General features: G+C 37.2%; 1 protein-coding gene across 1 annotated transcript; it reads right to left on the bottom strand.

Annotated features, from left to right (window-relative positions):
• Nucleotides 1-1,608: 1,608 nt before the first annotated feature.
• Nucleotides 1,609-13,979, bottom strand: LOC139132240 (delta(14)-sterol reductase LBR-like). The gene is made up of 11 exons (XM_070698632.1): nt 13,880-13,979; nt 12,132-12,202; nt 11,216-11,412; nt 10,783-10,837; nt 8,967-9,161; nt 8,133-8,236; nt 7,313-7,432; nt 5,746-5,914; nt 4,847-4,927; nt 3,898-4,020; nt 1,609-2,867 (listed from the first exon to the last, which is right to left on the bottom strand). The coding sequence occupies exons 2-11, from the start codon at nt 12,196-12,198 to the stop codon at nt 2,707-2,709; spliced, it is 1,272 nt and encodes a 423-aa protein (XP_070554733.1). The 5' UTR covers nt 12,199-12,202; nt 13,880-13,979; the 3' UTR covers nt 1,609-2,706.
• Nucleotides 13,980-16,603: the final 2,624 nt, after the last annotated feature.

Below are 16,603 nucleotides of genomic sequence, written 5' to 3'. Positions count from 1 at the left end.
ACAGACTATAGAATAATAATGTGGTAGTTTTGATGAAAGAAAGTTTTATTCAACTGTGATTCACATGCCTATGATATTTCTACAGAGACTGTTCATCACAACTCTAGACAACACAGTTTTGTGCAGACACAACCGAATGGCCAAACAAATTGGATAATGTAATGTTAAGTGACGGTTTATTGTATTGTAATTTTGCTTCTTTTTCACCAGACTCCTTGGATCTGAAGGTAATTTAAATCAAACTGCTGCATTGGCTGTCTTCTTCACTTGTCAGAAAAGGCAATTAACCCATTTACTGCCATGGTTTGGCCCACACCCATTGCTATCAATGGTGATTGTGGACCTCTTCACATTGAACCGGGGTGAACAGAGCATTAGGCTGTTACATGCAAAATATTCACAACCCCTAAATAACACTGTATCCCATGACTGCACGACAACACAACGGGGAAAACAATTCTCACATTAGGTACATTTGTAACCTGGAGGAAACATTGACGTTGCATCTGTAGCTTCTCTGTACCGGTATATCAATCACTCACAGGATGATGAATTACAATATGGCTTATTATTTTGTATTGCCAAAAAAAATGCCCATCTTCATCACAACATCACAGAATATTTCAGACATAAGAAGACATTTTAAACTCTTTTCATGAATTTTCAAAATGATTTGTATTCCTTTAATCATATTTAAAACAAAAGTGTATCTGAAAGACTTTCAAACCACATGGGTACCATCTCAGAACAACACAGTACACATTTTGAGGTCAAGCTACACATTTTTCGACTTTCAGCAATTGATAGTGAAGTACTAGTACAATTAAGGTAGAATGCACCTCGTGGACAGATATTCGGACTCTCCAACTTTTACAATTCTTTTCTGATCTGCCACTTGTGGGGGTTCATTTTGAAGCTCTTGGAGAAAGTAAAACTCTCATCGGCTTAGTTTTTCAAAAATCGAAAATTTTATTTTTTCTCCATAGAGTTAGCACAGGGATGGCGGCCATTTTGAATTTCAAATATCGGTAAATCTCTGGTAATTTGTTTCTCTACTACTAAAATTGCATGGTGACCCCTGATTTTTATTCTTAATTTTGAAAGAGAATGATTGTAACATTCACTGAGGAAAGTTTGAGCACAAGTTTAAGTCTTTCACTTTTGAGGCACATATCACCTGAAAGATGTTGTTGTTGATAAAATGAATTCTAGTTTGGACTAATTTTCAGTTGTCAACGATGGCACCGGGCATTATACACACACACACAGAGGTTGTGTTGGTAGGTTGAATGCTCCAGGCACATCAGCACTGATGTGAGAGTACAAGTAGTTTCATTTTACAACCATAACAAAAGTATTGAAAAGTTAGCTAATGAGCTCTCAGAGAACCCTGACAATTGCCGTGTACATTTAGCTTTCATTTATCAAATATGTGAGATCATTGTCACTCAACTTTCCTAGAGCTTGATGATTTCAAACAAATTTCCCGAGATTGAACACAGGTCACATCTACATGTACTTAAATCATTATGGAATGTTTCTTGTGAAGCCACAGCAGCAGTGAAATTATGAACAATCGCTGGAAAAAAATAAGTGCCTTTGTCTGTATTTACGAACTACAGAAATTTACTGAACCTTTTATGGAAAACATGGTTCTGTGCAGTAAAAAAGCTACATGCATTACACTTGCCGTGAGAAATTAACTAAGATTCGAAATTAACTAAGATTCCTTTTGAATCAAATCAGCTTTACTTGGAAATCATAGACTCACTTTAAAAAGACGTTTTAATGTGACTTAAAACACAAACTTTTATACGCTACTTTTGACTCACAGTACAGTTCAAGACAAGCACTATTTCAGTGATAAAAATGTTGGTGACATCAACAACAAAATCAGTTGATCATCGAATACAAGTATTAAATTACTTTTAGTGGGGAATTCTCCTACATGATTGGCTATTCTCCTGTGCCTGAGTGTTCAGAAGCATGGTGATTGGTTAAAAAGGTAATTTAAGTAGGCAAAGTCAAGATGGACGATTCTGATTGGTTTAAAAAAGATATCAAAAGTACAGGTATGCAAAATTAAGAAGGATAGTAATTCTCTTGTTAGCAAAGATGTGTAAGTAACAGAGTTTTTCTGTGATCCAAAACAGTATCCTAGACATGTCATGTGTGACGTATTATCCAACTTATTCCATCTCAACAGTTACAATGTCACCCTCACACCAACTAGCAGAGAGTAAAAAGCTATTAGCCTTGAGGCCCAGGGTGCAGTGATAAAGTGATCATACTTGCGCGTGACACCATTCAGTAAAGAATGGCAAAATTGAAATCTAAATTTTTCTCATCAACATTTTGGTTTTTATATGTAGCCCTAATGAGCTGCAAAACATTAATTTTTCTTGTCATAATTTTCCTATTGACATTGAAATATATCTTGGTCTTCCATCCTCCTCCCCTGAAACACCCCCACCCTTATAAGTATGGTAAGTCAGTCCACTGTACCGAAAATAAGAGGCTTGAACCAGGGCACACTTGTGAAGAGGAGGTGTGGAGGTGAGAAGAGGATTACATCAAAAGTGAAAAACATAATACTGCAGATAATAATCATATTTCCACTCAGCCTGGTGTAAATATGTGACATGTCTGATTATGATCACCTGCATTGACACAAGCAGATCTACCAGTCTGGGTAGACACATGTACCTAGTACACGTATGGTACAATGCGATATTTGACCAGACTGCAGTAATGGTCCCAGTCTTGTCCGTATTTCTTCTTACACTCATGGCTATCTCGCCACTCCCGATGAATGAGCAGGACGATAAAATACAGCGGATAAAACCAGGGTAATATGCTGTTGAAACCTGTCAACACAAATACAATGGATGGGAGACATGATTATCATATTCTCTTCACATTTCAAACTACAGGATTCATCGTGACCACACTGAACACTTCAAACAAATAAAACCACAACTGTGATGTATGACAGGTGGACGTGTTCATTATTATGTAAAGCAAATACATGTATATATAATTTGCTCAGTATAGTATACTACATGTACATTTTCATCACCTAAGAAGACACAGTGGTAATACACAAATCAAGGGAAGATTTACATGTAAAGGCCAAAGCATTACACAGGCTACTTCGAATACATGTACATGTAGGCCTAAACTCTGTCATTTAATGGGTGTTTGTAACAAACAAGTCACATTACATTTCATAAAATCATGTCCTATAACAACAGCAGACTGAATGTTCTCCAAGGCTTCGAATACATAGGAATGGCAACGTACATAACAATGTATAATTTGCAAATTCCTTTATCATTAAAATGTGTTCTTTTGTATGTTTATTAACATATGAATAGTTTGATCTAAAAAACAGCGGGATAGCTAAGCCCTAAAAATCCTGATCTGGAGAATCCTGAACATTGCTAACATGTTAATAGTACATCATGCATACTGAGTATCAATGGCCCATGGTTGGGTCATTGACTGCCGAGGGTAGAATGCGCCTTGGGTACAAATTCTGACTCTTAAACTTTTTTTTATAATTCTTTTCTGATCTACCACTTGTGGGGGCTCATTTGAAAGCTTTTGATGTAAGAAAAATTTGCACCACCTTAGTTTTTCAATAATCAAAAATTGTATTTCTCTTCATAGAGTTAACACAGGGATTGAATTTCAATATTAGTAAATCTTGGGTAATTTGTTTCTCTCGTACCAAAATTGCATGGTGACCCTGATTTTTATTCTCGATTTTGGAGAGTGATTGAAAGTTTCTTTGAGGATAGTTTGAGCAAAGTTTAAGTCTTTCACTTTCGAGCCTCATACTCATTATACAATATCAACTGTAATTAACCTGTACACAATGATGCCTTTACTTACCACATGGCAAGGACCACGATATTGCCATAAGAATATCACCTAGGTAGTTGGGATGACGAACCATGCCCCACCAACCACTGACTAAAAGACGACTTCCAGCTTGTGTTGGAATACTCTTCAAGTCTACCAAGTAACAAAGTACATGTAAATCAGGTGCACGCCAGTCGATGAATGCATTAATAAGTTGCATATAATTTCTGCTGATGTGCAGCGTGCTCGGAAGGTTATATCTGATTGGTTGATTGTCATTATTCACAGCAACATAGGGCGTCTGTTTGTATTATTCAATTATAACTGTAAGATTCAGACAACCAATTGGATGACAGCTTCCGAGATGCTGCACATTAGATCTGCGAGAAAATGTATGCCTGATATGATATGTATGTTTCAATAATAATCTTTTACCTAGACCTTGAGAAGAACACAACACCTGCTACATTCCTCTATGGACTGAGCAATTCCTTCAAGACAAATTGTTGTACATTTGTTATTGTGTGACTTTTTTTTTTGCATGTTCTATTATCATCATCATCATCATGGCTTCACAATTGCCCTTACAAAGTACTAACTACCGGACGGGTATGTACTGACACTGGTAGGTTAAAAGAAGTCTCAGCTATAGATTCTTGGATAAGAACTCATATATCACACAGAAACAATTAAGAAAATACAATTTTCTGTGTATTTTTGATCTGCTTACCTTCTTACCCTTCAACATTTTTTGTGGATACAAAACAAAGAATTTAAAGGTATACTGTCACCTGGTTTCAATTTTGCTACAGTTACATGGAAAGAGAAAATCTAACCAAGAACAGCGCCCTCGCATGGGCATTTCAAATAAAAAGGAATGCCCCTTTGACCATATATGGGCATATTTAGATTACAGGTGACTGTATACCTTTAATTACTCTGGCAGTATATTTGCCTGATGAGCAGAATATGTACATACGTTTCAATGCAGGATCATTAGGGTTTCTTCTGAAGGCATCTTTCTGAGAGTTGGATCCTCTGAAGATCATAAATCCAGCCACTGTCACAGAAAATAAAGAGACTTAGTTATACACAAGGCAACACAAACACATTACATTGAGAAGTATGATGCAAAAACCTGGGTTAGTTTTCATTCGTCTGTCACTGTGTGTTCTTAAAACCCATTTTTTTAACACAACAAGGGTTCTTCTTGAATGTCTATCTCATTGTGGCCTCTTGACTCTAGCCGTGGGAATTGACCAAAGTCTGTCAGTATTTGACTGGTCAAAATTACATACGATATTCATAGCACCAAAGGAAAGGAGAGTACGAGCATCAGGAACACGTTTCTTAAGAAAAAAATCACAAACTTCAAATTTGTAAATACTCATAAATATTTTCATCTGAACTAGCCTGCAAATGACAAAAATCTCCATATCACACAGTAGGATACATAATACAACCCCTGCATACATTTTCAGGATTTTCCCTTTTTCTTACCTCATTTGTATATTTTTGACACTGACATGTTCATTTGAACAAATTCACATCTCAATCCCTGCGACTACATGAACCTGTACACCAAATACTAAGACGGTAGATGCGGTAGTTTTTGAGTTTTTGATGTGGATGGGCATACATTCCCACATACTAACAAACATACACATACATATGCATACATACATACATACATACATACATACATACATACATACATACATACATACATACATACATACATACATACATACATACATACATACAGACACACAGACGCCACCGACTCACCATATCAGATCTTTTTTGTATTTATACATGTACCAAATATGAGCTAAAAAGTGGAAAGCTGATATAACGTATCAGTACTGTGGTACTTACGTTTGAGGCCAATGATGGCTGCAACGGCCAAGTTGGACAAGTGTACTGGATGGTCAACCAAGTACCGTGCCTGTAGACTGTATGTGAATGGAACCCAGGCAAGATCACCAAAGACTAACATGAAACCGAAACCATCGTGAACTATATCCATTGTTGTCAGGATTGATTTCTATGGTATGAAAAAAGAAAAAGTAACCAGTTTGGTTGGACTAGTCAACAAACAGTCCACACGTATGCACATGCACACATTACAAACTTCTCATCGCTAACTACGTTTCACAACAAAGGATATGGGTTAAGGTTTCTCAAACCATACTTTACTGCTAAATATGAGACGGTGATTCTGGCTGTCATATTCTCTGATAAGCTATATGATCATCTTAGCCAATCATTTAATTCATTTCATGAATATAAGGCTTCATGTCAGTGATGTGTAACAAGTCACGTGATTGGTTAATATGCAAGGGACGTATGCTAATGCCCCAGATCTAAATGCAATTGCTGGAAGATGTGTCACATTTGCTGTCATGAGATGCAATTGAGCATGTGCATTCTGTACCAAAGTCACCTACTTCCGTAAAATGAGATCCTTAAGTTAGGATATGCCTCAGTACAGATACTTGGATTCTCAAATTTTCCCAGTACTTATCTGGTCTACCACTGGTGGGGGCTCATTTCAAAGCGGTAAGAATAGGAAAATTTTACGACAAAAATAAAAATTTTAATCTCTAAATGGTTGAAGGTTTCGTTAAGGAAAGTTTGGGCAAAATTTACAGTCTTTCATTTCTAGGCATATACCAGTACTGCCTTAAAGGGACAAAGTTGGCCATTTTTCATGAATTTTGTAATATGAGATACTACTTATATTGTTTGACATGTTGAAAGATATTGAATGAATGGGTGACCATGCATATATTCGACCCCTGTTTTAGAGACGATACATGAAACCATTGCGAAAATGAATTAATAGTCATGACCATTAATTCATTTTCGCGATGGTTTCATTTAATTTGTCTAAAACCGGGATTGAATATATGCATGGTCACCCATTCATTCAGTATCTTTCAACATGTCAAACAATATAAGTAGTATCTCACATCAAACAAATTCATAAAAAATGGCTGACCTTGTCCCTTTAAGGTAGAACGCACCTCCGGGACAGCATTCGGATTCTCAAACTTTTACAATTCTTTTCTGATATACCACATGTGGGGGTTCATTTTAAAGCTCTTGGTAAAAGAAAACTTTTAGCTTAGTTATTCGAAATTCGAAAATTTTTATTTTTCTCCATAGAGTTAACACAGGGATGGCGGCCATTTGGAATTTCAAATATTGGTAAATCTTGGGTAATTTGTTTTTCTAGTACCAAAATTTGCACGGTGACCCCCTATTTTTATTCTGGATTTTGCAAGAGAATGTTTGAAAGATTCCTTGAGGAAAGTTACAGAAAAAGTTTAAGTCTTTCACTTTTGAGGTGTATAGTACCTTAACACTTATCTCTCTCTAGGTATCATTCTTTAACAGACATTTTTTTCTGACAGCACTCCCGATATATCAACCTACTTACTTCATGCCACAATGCATCCACCACGTACACCGCCTGAAAAAAGCACACCAACAAAATGGCTGCTGTAGGCTGCTCCCCTCTTTCATATATTTTTAAAACCATTCCAAAATTCAGTAAAGCCTGTAAAACCAAAACATACCATACACATGTCAAAAAGTCTTTTTGTACATGTCAAAGAGAGTTCAATCCTCAAGGATAAAGATAAAGAATACTTTTATATCCACTGAGTCTTGTAAAATAAACTCTGAAGTTACGATTTACAGAGTCTATACACTGAATGAATGTCATGTAAAATCCAAGAGCTTTTTCAGCAATTTTTGAGAACTTGTTTGTTTGAGGTCCAAAATACCATTTCCAAGCCAGCTGAGTTTTATAATATATCACTTTCATAATTATATAATTTAATTGATAATTTGATATCACTTGTATGATATCAAGACTGACGAGTTCATGATTTTTGAAACTTGTTGGCAGCTTATCAATTTTTCACTACTTTCCAGAACTCGATTTCATTTCTGAGGACTTTTCAGACTTTAGGCTTTCAAATTCACGGACTTTCAAGAAGTGCAGGACCCTGCATTTATTTGGACATTACATTGATTCATATTGCATACCTAGGACAGGAGAACAATGTATCTGCACCTCAGACCATTTTTATCTCAGATATGCAGCTTTACACTATTTGTTGAATATCAAATAATGACTCCAAATAATCGTTTGTGACAGATACTGTGCCTTAAAGGTAATGCTACTTGGATGAAAATGAGTTTATCATTTATTTAATATTTTCTGTGACATGATAAGATGAAGCCCGACTCACCCATCCAATCAGACCAGGTCGGAGTTCACAGAAATACTTGAGATCAAACTTTCCAATTCTTGGATTGAGTTCGTGACCCATAAAGAAATCATAAACAAAATATCCTGTGGAAATGACAAGTGGTATATTAACCCTTGTAACATTGATGATACTGCTAACTTCTGAGAATAATTACGCAGCAAACAAACATCACGCACTCCCTGAGGGTACTTCAAATATTTTTCGCACAGAGGTGTGCCACCCAAGTTGAAAATATCTACTCATGAATATTCCAAAAATATTACCCATTGCTAGGGATTTTCTTGACAAAGTGGGGGAACTCTGACCTTATTCTACCATTCTATTCATTGTTTTCTCTGGTATAGTTGGACCTCTACACACGGAGATCAGAGAGTGTTTGTAATTAGACATCTGTATCCTGAATGACTGCACTAAATCTGATGACATTTGCTGCAGATGATGATTATGCAAAGATTTACCAGTCAAGAAAGGCATTCAGTAGAATCAATAGCTAATTATAGGAAGTCTCTTCTATAATGAACTTGGAGCATTTTTGCAGACTAGTTGAATTTTGAAATTTCAAGAGCCAATACGTGACATACCTAACTCTTTCTAACTTGGAAAAAATAAACATAACCCGATGCCATTCATACTTATGTCTACTTGTTTACAATTCTATAAAATTTTGACACTAGGTTTTTGGTACCCTCATTTCTTTTTTCTGTGCATCATATCTACTTCAATTTACATATTACTTCCACTGGAAAATTCCCAATTACCATTGGGGACTATGTTACTGTTAGTGACTTGTTGAAGAAATTGTGTGAGAAATACCTGAGTTTCCTCTAGGAGCGATGGCTGACGGTGGTCCCATGGCGGCCTTGATGTAGAGATACAGACTCAGCAAATAGGAGAATATGATAGCGGTTGTTGCAAGCTGCAGGTACTTATCATACAGTACATGAAGGGGATAATCGTAGTACACACCAAGGCCAAACATGGCAAAGCTAACAATCACCACATAAAATGCTGTAAATTGGAAAACAGGAGGGAATGGTTATGCACCTGATAACTGAAGACAAGTTTGGCTATAGGCTTAAGGTGGTATGCGCCTCTGGGACAGATATTCGGACTCTCAAACTTGTACAATTCTTTTCTGGTCAACCACTTATGGGGGTTCATTGTGAAGCTCTTGGTGTAAGAAAACTTTTCATTGGCTTAGTTTTTCGAAATTAACAAATTTTATTTTTCCCAAAGAGTTAACACAGGGACGGCGGCCATATTGAATTTCAAATATCAGCAAATTTTGTGAAAATTGTTACTCTAGAACCAAAGTTTGCCTGGTGACCCCAGATTTTTATTTTTTATTTCAAAAGAGCATGACTGAAAGATTACTTGGGGAAGTTTAAGCAAAAGTTTATGTCTTCCACTTTCTAGGCGCATACTACCTTAATGACAAGGCCAACATTGCATACATGTACTTAATTTTTAGGGGTCCAGCTGCTTCAGAAAACTCTCAGAAGGCCCATTTGAAAAATCAAAGCATTTCATAATGAAGATTGGACCCACTGTTCTTCAGGTGTGCCACAATTTTGTATGAGCTTTCTGTATTCATATTTAGAGTGTTGATACGGTAGCAATTCAATTCTCTTTTCTCGTTTTTTTCTCTCCTTCTCCACACTAGTATGGTACCTCTTGAACACTAGTACACTATTGTCAAAAACATATCTGTGCAACGAGAGAATTGTTGTGCCTGGAAAGAAAGAAATGAATCCAATCTTCAGAATACAAATCTAGCATCTCTGATCATAACCCTTCAGACCTGTACCCTGCCAGACCTGTCACTTCCCAATGTGCCACTTAAGTCAGTAAAAAGAAGTATGAGTCAAAACCTATTTTCATCTACTTCACATGGTGTGTCATACCGGCTTTTGTCAGTAAACTCATGGTCCAAGGGTCTATGCCCTTAGAAAGTCCTAAAACCTACATTAAAATGCAGCATATTGGAGGTGCTGCATCTCACTGGTGTTAACCAACTCACCTGACAGTGACAGATGAACTTGGCAAAATCATAGACAGTAGAGGGGGGAAGAGTCTTCCCCCCCCCCTACTGTCTATGGCAAAATAAGGGTTAAATGTATATTGACTTGAAATATCAATATTCTCTACAACTACCACATAAATAGGAACTACAAAAACAACAGTGTATTATGCTCACAGCCAATTTTGGTATTACAGACATCATACAGGAGCATCATGGGCCAGTGGCTAGAGCAGTGGACTCACGATCAAAGGATGGTGAGTTCGAGCCCCGCATGGCTGTGGTGTTGTGTCCTTGGGCAAGGCACTTTATTCCTCGTTGCTCTTCTCCCCACCCAGGAGTGATGGGTACCTGGTAGGACAGAGGTTGTTATGTGTGCGTTTAGCTCTGCTGCACTTATTGGCTGCACATGTGAGCTGTTGTCTGCTCCCCAGGGAGTTGAGTGGTATCATATTAGGTCCAGTGACCAGGGGTAATAGTAATTGTAAAGCGCCTTGATCACATCTACTTGTGGATATGTGCGCTATATAAGAACCAAATATTATTATTATTATTATTATTATACATATAAATCATGGATAAATCTGGAGCAATTTTAACATGGCTTACCATTTATCTTATAAATCAACCTTGTTCCATTCCTAAGCACCACACCTTCAGTTTCCTTGGAGAGAAAAAAAAAATTTAATTGTTGAATTTTCATAATTTTATTAAATTGGAGGTTTAGTGTGGTAACTTAAAAATGAAAGTATTTCATTGTATAAGCTGCTCTTTGGGGTACTACAATTTCAGTAAATTTTTAAAGTCGGTTGCAACACTTTACTCATCTTCCATTTTGTGAAGTAGTGGAAATACAGAATTTAATGTGAACGTGGATAGTATTGTCTGGCTGACATTGTAACCTGGCTATACTACTGTGTCTGTAATATTTGATGACATAAAAACAATTGCATCGTGCTGTTTACAGCAGGAAAGAAGGATTTGCCACTGAGATACATTATATTTTACAAACACTTCCGAAAGTAAAATTAACTCTCCTTACCGTTCCAATGGGTGCCAAGTACAGAAGTGTCTGGAAAAGCATCCATCCTATAAATATCAGGACGGCATCTCTGTCGAGGAAGTCACTAAGGTCAAAGGTCACCTTAGGCAGGTCAAACATGGAGCAGCTTTCCGGTTGGCAGGCAAAGTACAAGTAATAGACAGTAAGTGGGAGAGACACTAGCATCAACACGGAACCTAGAAAATATGAATCAGATAAAAGACTTATGCCATGTTTATACAGTTGATATTTTCAAAATTCACAACAAGATCTAGACCACTTGCACAGATTGGCTGGATAACATGTAAAATAAAATGGCACCTATCAGAAATAGTTTGAAATTCTAGTTTATCAATTTCAACCTACAAGTTTTTCATACTGTAACATGCTTCATCTTAAATAAGCCATTGGTATTAATCAAAACCACTTTCATTGTCACAAATGTTGCGAGACTTTACACATTGCTTAATAAAAAGAAATTAAATATGATTGCAAAATAAATTTTCACTGTCACAATGATCATTTAGAGAATATCACAGTTCATCTAACATCTTTATCCATTCAACAGTTGACAGGGAAATTTTTCTTTGCTCGACAGCTGGGAGGGAATTTTTACAAAATAAAAGAATCTTCAAAATTCATGGCAACATGTATAGGGATGACACTGCAATTCAAGAAAATGTAAGCAGTGAATTTTCTTAAGGGCTGTATCTGTGTGCTGTCCCCATTTTAGAGTTTGCTTATTAACATTAGCTATATGCACTGCATTGCATTTTCAAAACAATGTACTTGTATTAACTACAAAATTTGGGGGAAATAGCCAAAGTGTGCAAGTTATTTCTTAGAGTAAATTTGCGAAAATATTATCTTTAGTTACAGCTGTTTTCCCTTTAATAAAACTAAATGAATGTCTTACCAATAGGTCCCATGAATTCAAACTCTGTTGTCCTCGGAATTTTTCCATCTTTCTCCTCTCCTGCCATGTTGCTGATATGTGCAAGAAACAAAAACGTGATTCACAGACATGAATGAAGCTGCCCATTATACAGAGCTTTTTCAACAATAGTTAATTTGTGCTTGATTTACTGGGTGGATATAGCTGTTACAACATTTGCTTGAAGACAGAGTATTTTGGGTTTTTTTAATATAATGTAAAACATCTTCAAAACTGTACTTGCCCAGTCTTTTCTTGTATTTTTCTATTCATGAATGAATTATTAGAGTTTTACTGCCCAACGTACATTAGAAACTCTATGCATTTTCTGTTGTTTTTGTTCCATTTGATAATTAACAGTTTCTCATTGTTCCAAATCATGTAGACAGTACTGTCATCACGTTTCTCGACACAACAGGTGCGTGCTTAATGTACAATGCTTTGACAACTGAATGCTTCTCCAGGTAAGGCTTGTTCTTTATATTTCAGTACACTTTCTGGGGACGAAGAAAAAGGATCTGTTTCAGAGAACAAAAAAAAGAATGAAAATAACACCGAAAGTTACAGCTATAGTCCCTCATACTTCAATGGTCCTATCTACGGTATCTCACCATTATCTCTCATGGTCAGAACAGCACAAATTCAAAGTTTGTTGGTGTTCAGTGTATTAAGCCAAAGTACGGATGTGTGTTCCTAATTTAGCTTCCATCACAGCATGACAACAAGACCTGTTAGTGCAGGGCTTACATGCATTGTACATTGAATCTCCAAAATTTGTGTCCACCAATTGCATCAAGGGATTTTTGTACAACATGGTGTATTTCAGTTAAATTTGTTGATAATTCAAAAGCTGTAAAATAAAAAGTATATCCCACTGTCTATTATCGGTAGATTATATATTAATTATTAAAGGCAACATCAGGTGTGGAATCTGTGGATGTAATATTACAGTGTGGCTGGTGTGTTAAATTAATACATTTTCTGTCCTTTGGCGGAAAGTTAAAGCAAACACAAATGTATCTATTTTTCAATCAATATGAAGGCCATTTGAGAACAAAGTTCATTGAGTTTGTATCCTTTTTCCCCAGTCTAAAGACAACCACGCTGTCTTTGAAGTTTACTGTTGTTAAAAAGTAACCCCAAAGCACCTTGTATTGTCAATTGTTACGATGTACTCGAGTACGGAGTAGGTGTGGGGATCGAGGGACCTGGGCAAGAGACTGAAGTTAAATTATACTTCTACCACGGCCCATCCACACTTTATTTCACACACAAGTACTTGAACACTCTTCAGACTAAAACAACCAGCTCGGTAGTGCTGCATGTTGGGGCGTGGATAGACCACAAAACCTCCATAGCCTATAAGTTCAACAGCGTAATATTCCATTCTTTCAAACGGACAGTTCATTCGATGCTGGCATATTGCAAAGCAGGCAGTGTCTCAATCAAGCTTACACTAAACTAGTAAAATAAAGAAGGGACCCTCTTCCCACTGTACTCGAGGGCCCCGAATTGGCTGAATCATGGATGTACGTCTATTTGGTTCGTCTATTTTGTACATCCATGGCCGAATGGCAACTGATCAATTGGTAAAATGTTGTTGGTGATTGTGTGCTGGCGCTCGATTGTGAAGGCCCATTGATGCAGCCTCGTCTGGAAAGGCGTAAACAGTTACCTTTCAGGCGCTTTCACCTCCTTTGCAATCGACAGAATATCTTAAAAAACCTTACCCTATCACGTCTCGTCTGCAACAACACTAGTTACCAGCCCAGCCGGTGGAGTTCAGTCGACACAGCACAGTACGAGTGTCACCCAGCTGAGGTTACGTATGTTAACCATGGGTCAAAGTTCATATCAAACCCTCGTACGATTCAGCTATGACGCTAAATTATTAGTTTCCCAAATTTGAACCTTGAAAATTTATCCCTATTCTCCTCGGATGAAACTGCAGAAAACACAAAAAATAGCAATCGAAATATTCTTTTAATCAATTTTTCGACTGTTGCACCACAAATTTTTTGTCGTTATCCGTTATGTCGCGACTTAGCCCATTGACAACTGCAGCTTATTAACGGGAAACGTAAGATTGCCACCGTATAGCTAATTAGGTAGTAATTTCATGTTTTGCCGTTGAGGGCGTTACACCGTGCGGGCAAAGTCCAACTGATGCGTGGGGTCTTCAAACACTGTGCACCTGCACTCACCTGGGTTCTCATTTGGCATTTGGATCATAATCTATACAGTTTATTCAGTGTTCAAAGAACATGAGAGCCGAACCATCAAGAAGCACATCTGTGATGAAACCTACATGTATAAAACGCGACAGTTTCTAGACTTTTTTCAGTTGAAGAAACGTGCCTTGCTTGAACAAAGTTTGCTTTCATGCTTTCAAGTGAGTTCGTGTGAACTTAATTTGTACGATAAATGAAACGACAATAGCCTTGATCATGAGGTATAATTGGCCTTGTTGACATTCAAATTTTTACGATTATGTTTTGATCATCGGCTTGTATAGACACAAAATGAAGCTATGGAGCAAATAAGATTTTCACCGTCGTGGAAAGATATTATAATAGATGAATTAGCTTAGGCTTACGCAAAATAACCAGATATGAACTGAAAATGCTCACGTGTTTCATTATATATTGCATTTATGTGCAAGTTTGAACCTTTGCTACATGCTTTGCTACATTTAAAGTGTTATGATCAACACAATGAATTTCACCACAGATCAATTCTAAAGGTCATTAAGTATTCAAATATGTAATTAGCTGAAATAAAAATAATTAATTTCTTTGAGTACTGTCATTGTATCACAATATAGCATGTGTAATTACCTTTGGTCAAGTCCTTCAAGCTCTATATGCCAAACCGTGAAAGCTTGTTAGCTATTTATGCAAATTATGAATTAGCTGACATGAAAATGCAAAATGACTTTCAATACTGTTATAACCTGGTATAATGATCAATGTACACAGCATGTTTCGCCAAATTTTATCAAGTAAATGCCAGTATATATCCCTAATTTGGAAGGTTCATTAAATATGCATATTGGGAATTGGCTGAAAAAAATGTCAAATGACTTTCAATAATCTTGTATCATAGTATCTTTAATGTACATAGCAAGTTTTGCCAACTTTGGTCAAGTCAAAACAGATAAATATCGCTAATAAATGCGGGATATCGGACCGCAGGCGGGCGAAGATTGCATTATAAGCGCGCCAACCCAAACTCACTGCATGGACATCACATTTACGAAATCGAAGTCCAAAGTCAACTACGTCATTGTTAGAATAAGAGAGGTTTTCCATCACACGGGAGCATACCACCACAAATTTTGCACAGATGGCGTTGCACTGGCATTGAAAAAGGGTGCATGGGAGCATGGGAACGCGGGCAGTTTCCCTCGCTATGGGTAGGAAATGCATTGAGCAAGACACACTTCCGGGTTCGCAAAAAAACGAGGATCCATTTACGGGCGCTCAAATATAACTATTTGCTGTGATACATAGCAGAGGCGTATATGTTTGTGATGCTGAGAATAACATCAGTAAATAAATGACGGGTTTTAAAAGTTGACGTTTTTTGCGATGAAACAGACTTCTGAAGGTAGCTCGCTTGGGAACACGTCATCCCGGCCGCTGTCCGCTTTGACCCAAGTAATTCACACCACAGGCGTTCTGTTTTCTGGGTAGTTTTTATAAGTGTAGTTCTACGTTTCGACGTTCTCTTCCGTAGGCTACGGAAGAGAACGTCGAAACGTAGAACTACACTTATAAAAACTACCCAGAAAACAGCACGCCTGTGATTCACACTGGTTTTGGTCGGCCCCAGGTACCCAAGTCACTTCGACCCCGTCACACTTTTGCCTACATGTCCACGGAGACGATTCAACATGTTCCACAACAAAGCCAAGACAAAAATTGAAAATATCAATAAAATGGCTTCACAAAGGCTGAAATACACGATACTCGATGAAGTATGAAGTTTATGAAATGAAATCAAAATTGACAACACAAGTGTTTGTCTCGGGTAATACCACTCGAAGTTGACTACAGACTGTTTTTTCCATACAGTGCAGTATTTGTCAGTGACAAATTAATCTTTGCAATACATTTTTTTTGCGATGAGCTGGAATTTGATTAATATCGAGTTAATGTACATAATATTCCGTTATTTACTGGGACACGTTTATTTTCTCGATCCGCTATCTGCGGACTACGTGCTGAAGTACATTGACTGTTCATGTCAACGATCGTTTCTCCCTCTGCAGAGTTTCTGTATCCCGTTCAACAACGCTGTACCTCGATCACACGATAGTGACGCTATGTAGCTGTGCAGTATTGAAACTTATCATAAATGGCCACCTCGTCTAACAGTAACACGTATTGTCGGGATTATCGTACGGAAAAAAGACTGCAAAAGTAAGACTTATGAATCTTCATCAGAATTGA

The sequence above is a fragment of the Ptychodera flava genome, chromosome 1 (assembly GCF_041260155.1).
Source record: "Ptychodera flava strain L36383 chromosome 1, AS_Pfla_20210202, whole genome shotgun sequence".
In the NCBI taxonomy this organism is placed as follows: domain Eukaryota; kingdom Metazoa; phylum Hemichordata; class Enteropneusta; family Ptychoderidae; genus Ptychodera; species Ptychodera flava.
The sequence above is the reverse complement of the archived record's forward strand: the minus strand, read 5'-3'. Positions and strand labels throughout refer to the sequence as shown.

Bases quoted from the DNA above. Each gene is read 5' to 3' on its own strand.
- LOC139132240 (XM_070698632.1), bottom strand. From the start codon at position 12,198: ATGGCAGGAGAGGAGAAAGATGGAAAAATTCCGAGGACAACAGAGTTT. The intron at 9,162-10,782 runs GTAAGCCATGTT...TCCAATTTACAG, and splicing joins GTTGATTTATAAGATAAATG to CATTTTATGTGGTGATTGTT. The intron at 2,868-3,897 runs GTAAGTAAAGGC...TTGTGTTGACAG, and splicing joins ATCGTGGTCCTTGCCATGTG to GTTTCAACAGCATATTACCC.